Source organism: Equus quagga, chromosome 2 (genome assembly GCF_021613505.1).
Source record: "Equus quagga isolate Etosha38 chromosome 2, UCLA_HA_Equagga_1.0, whole genome shotgun sequence".
Classification (NCBI taxonomy): Eukaryota; Metazoa; Chordata; class Mammalia; order Perissodactyla; family Equidae; genus Equus; species Equus quagga.
Genome location: NC_060268.1, coordinates 67,632,987 through 67,639,641, shown reverse-complemented (window position 1 = coordinate 67,639,641; position 6,655 = coordinate 67,632,987). Strand labels below are relative to the sequence as shown.

Below are 6,655 nucleotides of genomic sequence, written 5' to 3'. Positions count from 1 at the left end.
TAACTCCGGTGTAGGGTGATGAATTCAACCCAGAGTCAGCCTTTTTGGTGCAAAGGATAAACTAACCTACCTGACAAACAGATCCAAGCACCAGGGGTTTCTTCTCTAACCAAGGGCAGCCTGAAGTTCCTATTACAACGACGCAGAAACACGAGGTGAGGTCAGAGGTTGCTTTCATAAAATCCTGCAAGTAGCATCAGAGCCCAGAGCACCTTCCTCAGTAGTCTGAAGACTCCTCGCTTGGGTCTCTCTCCCTCGCTTGGGTCTCTCTCCCAGGGCTTCAGCTCTTGTGACTAGCTGTGGCACGCGTTTGTTAGTTGGGTCCCTTTTGGAATATTTATTTTTGGTCTGGAATGATGCAAAAACATACCAGACCCAGCTCTGACTTCCCTGTGCTCCCCTCCCCCAAAGTGACTCCAAGACTGTACCCCGTAAAACCCCTAAGCTCTTTGCTGCGCCGGCGTGAGTGAAAATCAAGGTTTGCAAAAGCTGCATGATTCCTGAATGAGGTTCGAAATCAGATGCTCCTTTTGTGAAGGACTAAAATTAGCTACACTGGTGATGGATTACAGGATGCGGCCGGCAAAGAGAGAGAAGGCCGCGATTATTGGGTCTGTGCCTCCACTTGAGCATCCTGGACCTCGCAGGCAATCTCTCCAGGGTCTTTCACTCAGCAGTGACAAGGAAATAGATGAAGATCGTGCATTCCTCACGTAGGTGGTAGCAGCAGGTAACCCCCGGCGAGGTGCCCGTCAGCAGCTAGTTTTCAAACGAATGTACTGTCTTCCTCCTTCACCGAGCTTAACCTCATAAAACTCAGACTCCTTTCTTCCTTCTTCTTCCTCTCCGCAGTCCAGAGACGCCCGAAGCCCCTCCCCCGCCCTGGTTCCTCTAGGTCCCCCCTTCCCCCCGCCGGACCGCCCAGCTTCCCCCACTCACGCTCCTCTCCCTCCCCTCCCTCCCCCGCCGCCCGCCCCGGGTCCCTCTCTGTCTCCCCCTTCCGGACGGCGTCCTCGCTCCGCGGGGCCCTTCTCGCCGTCTGCTTGTGAATGAGACTCTCCGTTTCTCAATGGAGCCGCGGGGGGCTCGGGCGGCCGCGAGGCGGCCGCAGCGTTGGCAGTGAGCCGGAGTGGGGCGCGTTTCCCTCGCTCCCTCCCGCTCGCCGCCGCGGCTTTTGAGGAACCGGGCTGAGGGGCGCCGCGCAGGTCGCGGGGCCCGCATCCCCGAGGCCTCCTCGTCACGCTCTGGAGGAGCGGGAGCGCCGCCGAGGAAGCGGGACGCCGAGGCCGGCAGCCTTCAGGAAATTTCCGCCGCGACCCTTCGCTCTGGGCTTAGAAAGTTCTTGATTCCCTAGTTCCTTTTTTGATCCCGATTGACTATTAGCTCCTCTTGCACTTTTTTTTTTTTTCCGGGAGAGGAGGCGGAGTGTGAGGAAAGGAGCGAAGAAAATAAAGGATTTCCGCCCAGAAGAGAGCGACAGTTCGGAGAGCTTTTTCTTAAGGGAACGAGCGGCGTTGGCGGCCGCCAGCCCCGCGGGCCCACCATGCGCGAGCCGGCCTCGGGCTGCTGAGGCGCCGCGACGCGGAAGCGGAGGCCGCCAGCCCCGGGCTCTCCGCGCTCCGGACCGCGGGTGTCCGCCGGGCGGCGGCGGCGGCGGCTGCATGGAGCCCGCGACCGCGCCCCAGCCCGCCATGCCGCCGGAGCTGACCCCGGAGGAGGAGCAGGTAAGCGGGCCTGCGGCCGCGCGGTGGGTGTGTCCGGACCCCCGAGGCCTAGGCGGCGTCTGCCGCCGACCCGCGCTCCTCGCGCCTCCGGGCCGGCGCGGGCCTCTGCCCGCCGCGACCGCGCCCCAAGCCGTCGTCCCCTGAAACTCCGGGCGCCGCTGGACGCTGCTCCTGGCCTCCTCTGTCCCTGCGGCTGACGGGCCTCCTCTTGCCCCCTCCCGCTCCCGGGTGGCAATTAAAGTTCCTCGAACTGGGGGGCCTCCCTTTCCCTCTGTCAAGCCCTCCCCGACATTTGCAGGACACCTACTTGCCTCTGGCCCGTCCACCCCTATAAATTTTGTGCTGCTTTCCGTGAGGGTTTGTGATTAAAAGGGCTCGCGGAGAGGGTTCCTGCGGGGACTGTCTCCTCTCCCGAGGAGAGTGGCGATAGGCTCTGGTGCACAGATGCCCCAGACTTCCCGACGAGCCCCTCGGGCTTCTCAGAGGGCCGTGGCAGGCCTTCTCGCACAGATGCTGCAAGGTCCCTGCTCCCCAAGTCCCTGGCGGTGACTGCCGTATTCAGCTCTCGGGCTGGGCCCATCCCCTGACCCCCACTTCCATCCCCCCCGTCTCATCTCCCTGTCTCGTCTCCATCTTTCTGAAGCCGGGATTGAGCTCCATTGTCCCCTAAAGCTTATGACCCTCCGTTCCCAGAAGGAAGTGGTTTGTTGTGTCATTCTGGGGGCTTGAGTGAGGGAAAAGCCCAGGGCCCTTAGAACTTTCCCTCTCCCACATTCCTGCTGGGAGACATGGACCGCTCCTTGTGAGGAAGATAGGAAAGTCTGCTAGCTAAGATTGGGACCCCTAAAGGCTTTTTGCTGTCTCTTCCTTGGCGCTCCCATACCTGGCCTAAGCTATACTCAAGTATAGCCATAGTCTGATTCCATGTTTTTAAAAAAACACCTGAAAGAAAAAGATGAACCATGCTGGTAACCCATTTTAAGCTCTCCAGCCCTTGCTCCCAGGGACCACATTCGGTAGCACAGTCTTTGGTACGAAGACAGTCTGGTTTTACACGCTAATATTGGTTAATGGGCTTAAGACCTGATTTTTAGAAAGTCCTTGACTTTTCTCTTCATTTGCGGAGATGACATTATTCATATTTGGCCTCAGACCTCAGTGTTGTCTTTTGATGCCTTGAGATAAAATCAGCATGGAAAAAAAACAAAAGAATTCTGTTGCTGTGTACAAGTGGTGGTAACATCCTGGTAACTGCAGTTGTGTGTTAATAAAATTTGAGTTAGGGCCTAGTGCAAGCAGGTGGCCAAGGAGGCCATCCTGCCAGAATTAGGGAATTACTTCAGTACTAAGGTGTGATGTGTTAGGTTGCTATTAAAGGGGCAAAACTCTTTCTTTCACTTACTTTCCTTGGGCTAGTCAGATTTGAAGTTTCTGTATTTCTAAGACTGAAAGGCATCCAGTATTCCACTATGAAAGTGACATTAGGTTGCAAATTAAAAAGTTAAAACTGAAGAAAGTAAATACTACAGTGTTGGCTTTACTTTGTATATAGTGTATACATACATACACACACGTGTGGTTAGTAAAAATCTTTTACCTTGAGTGAATGTGATCGGCATTAACAAGAACTGGATGGAAACAGTAAAATAGTTATATATTAAGATGAAGACTTTTTTTGGGGGGGTTTTTTTTGGTGAGGAAGATTGACCCTAAGCTAACATGTGTGCCAGTCTTCCTCTGTTTTGTATGTGGGACGTGGCCACAGTATGGCTTGATGAGCAGTGTGTAGGTCCATGCCCAGGATCCAAACCATCGAACCCCAGGCTGCTGAAGAAGAGGGCGTGAACTTAACAACTATTGCCTGCTGGGCCAGCCCCTGTATGGTTTGTTTTTAATCATACCTTTTCTTCCAAAATGCCGAGTTTTCTACAGGCATTTCAGAATGTTGAAACACAAACATAAAAGCAGCATAGTTCCAGTTATTGTAATGCCTGATAAAATTTCATATTTTAGTTTAATATCACATAAGAGTACTCTAAACTGTCAAGATTTCTTAAAATATTTAAATTAAACAGCAAATTTGTGTTAGTCTTATCAAAATAGTTCGTCATGGGGAATGACACATTCACTCCATAGTGCTGCCCCATTGCTCACGCCAGTTTTAGAAGTCACTTGGAGTTGATTTTGAAGCTTGTGGCAGAATCTTTGAAGTATCTTCAGTGTTGGAAAAATCTTGTACTTTTGAGAGTCAATTTGATTTTTGGAAGAAGCAAAACATCTTTTGGAACCCTGTTTCATAAGTAAAGTAAGGGACCAAACTGAGTTGAAACAGGTTCAGGCCAAAGTGAAATGCATTTAGGCCCTTTTTGGGGTGTGTAAACTGCTCTAAAGATGTTTCTGGAGCAGATCCCTCCTGAATGGTATCTCCTTCTATATGGTCATGAAAATCAGAAACCTCGAAGTTTCCTTGGATACTTTGTTCTCCCTTAGCCCCTGAATACTATACATCAGGTTTTCCTGAATATCTCTTGAATTCATCAACTTCTTCCACCATCCCCATCCCCATCCCCTTGGTCCCTCAAGCTATTGTCATACCCTGAGGGAATTTTTGTTTCCTACCTGATCCATCTACCTTCTTTAGCTCTTATTGCAGAAGCCAAAGGCAAATTGCAAATCATCGTCCTTCAGCTTCAGCCTACCTGCCCCCCTGAAATAAGCATTCATGAAACTCTTCAGTGGCTTTTCTTTGCTTTTGGGATATTACAGCTCTTGAATATGGTCTATAAGTCCTCGCAGTTGTGTAGTCTAGAGCCCTAGCTAATTCTCACAGCTCTTGTCTTTGCTCCAGGCACACTGGCCTTTTGGTCTTATATTTTTGCTTGTTTCCTCCTGTGGCAGAATCTTTGCACAAGCTACTTTCCTCTATCTGGAAACACCGTCCACTGTTAACTCCCTCTTCATTCTTTAGCTCTCAGCTTTCACTTCCTGGGGAAGCCCTTCCTTGGGCTCCCCAATTAGGTTAGATCTCTGTTACTGGCTCTCAGAATACCACTTACTGACCTTTACATCATTTATCACAAGTTTACACTATTTGTGCAGTTGTATGACTGAAAGTTCCATGAGAATTGGAACTGTGTCTGCTTTTGCTCACAATCACATGCACATTGCCTAGCATAGTAACTGACACTTAATGGACAATCAAGAAATACTTGTGGAGGGGTGGGCCTTGTGGCATAGTGGTTAAGTTTGGCGCATTCCACTTCATCGGCCTGGGTTTGCGGGTTTGGATCCTGGGCATGGATGTACACCACTTGGCAGCCATGCTGTGGCGGCCACCTGCAAATAAAGTAGAGGAAGATTGGCATAGATGTTAGCTAAGGGCTAATCTTGCTGAAGCGAAAAATGAGGAAGACTTGCAACAGATATTAGCTCAGGGCTAATTTTCCTCAGCAAAAAAAGAAAGAAAAGAAATATTTATGGCACGAATGAAGAGTAGTTCTGTGTGTGATTTGAATACAGACAGCATCATCTCCTTTCAGAGTGGCTTATAAAAATAAGGACATTGTTCATTTTGATATATGTTTTGAAGGTCATCATTATTACTTCATAGTCTCATTTCCTATCTAGGTATGTGTTGGACTATTATACCAAATCCTCGTTTGTAATTTTGATGTTTCTTTTATTTTTTCAGTTTTCAGTAATTATAGAGCCTACAATTGAGTTACAAGGAAAAGTATGATTTGCCTTTAAGGAGCTTACATAAATGACAACAGAGTAATAACAGTAACTGTTTCCTAATCTGCTGCTTTGAGTCAGGCTCTATGCTGGCATTTCACATACGGTTAATCCTTATAAGATTGGAGTTATTACCTCATTTTGCAAATGAGAAGACTCAGACTGAGAGAAGGAAATTGCCCAAGGTCGTATACTAGCAAGCGATAGAGCCATGGTTTCCACTCAGCTCTAGGTAATTTTGCCTCCACTGCAAATGTTCCCTCTATTATATTACATAACTTCTCATGAAGCAATTAGCCAATTTAGTAAGATGCCTACATGGGTATATAATAGCTAATTTTATGAGTTTTAGTATTGATATACATGTTTGGTTTTTTTTTTAAAGATTGGCACCTGAGCTAGCATCTGTTGCCAATCGTCTTTTTTTCTTTCCCTTCTTCTTGCCAAAGTCCCCTAGTACATAGTTGTATATTCTAGTTGTAGGTCCTTCTGGTTGTGCTATGTGCTATGTGGGACACCACCTCAGCATGGCTTGATGAGTGGTTGCAGGTTTGCACCCAGGATCCCAACCAGTGAAGCCCTGGGCCGCTGAAGTGGAGTATGTGAACTTAACCATTCAGCCACGGGGCAGGCCCCTACGTGTTTGGTTTTGATGATGCTTCTTAAAATATGGTTTAAAAAATGCAGACAGAGGGGCTGGCCCCATGGCCGAGTGGTTAAGTTTGTGCCCTCTGCTTCGGCAGCCTGGGGTTTCACCAGTTCGGATCCTGGGCGCGAACGTGACCCGCTCATCAAGCCATGCTGAAGTGGCATCCCACATGCCACAACTAGAAGGATCCACGACTAAAAGTACACAGCTATGTACTTTGGGGCCTTTGGGGAGAAAAAGGAAAAATAAAATCTTAAAAAAAAATTGCAGAGAAAAAAATGCAGAAAACCTTTACTCAGACCTATGTATTGCCACCAGAAACATATCATACAGTCTATGCAAGAAATTGTGATGCAGTTACTCTTGGGAAAAAAATTTGTTCCTTAAGGTAGAATTGACAACCCTCCATTTTGAGGTGTGGTGACAATAAAAATGTAATTTTTCTATATCTTCTTTTTCTTTTGTACAAGAGAAATAACTATTCTTGGAGACAAATATGATGAATATTATCTCTGCAAACTATAAAGACCAAGCTGTTTTTGTGTCA

General features: G+C 48.4%; 1 protein-coding gene across 1 annotated transcript in view; it reads left to right on the top strand.

Annotated features, from left to right (window-relative positions):
• The first annotated feature begins 1,376 nt into the window (after positions 1-1,376).
• LOC124236057 (tyrosine-protein phosphatase non-receptor type 9) overlaps positions 1,377-6,655 on the top strand; it is a 77,080-nt gene continuing 71,801 nt past the window's right edge. Inside the window, exon 1 of the mRNA XM_046654714.1 lies at positions 1,377-1,724. Within this exon, the coding sequence (XP_046510670.1) occupies positions 1,662-1,724 (63 nt within the window). The 5' untranslated portion in view covers positions 1,377-1,661. The remainder of the gene's footprint in view (positions 1,725-6,655) is intronic.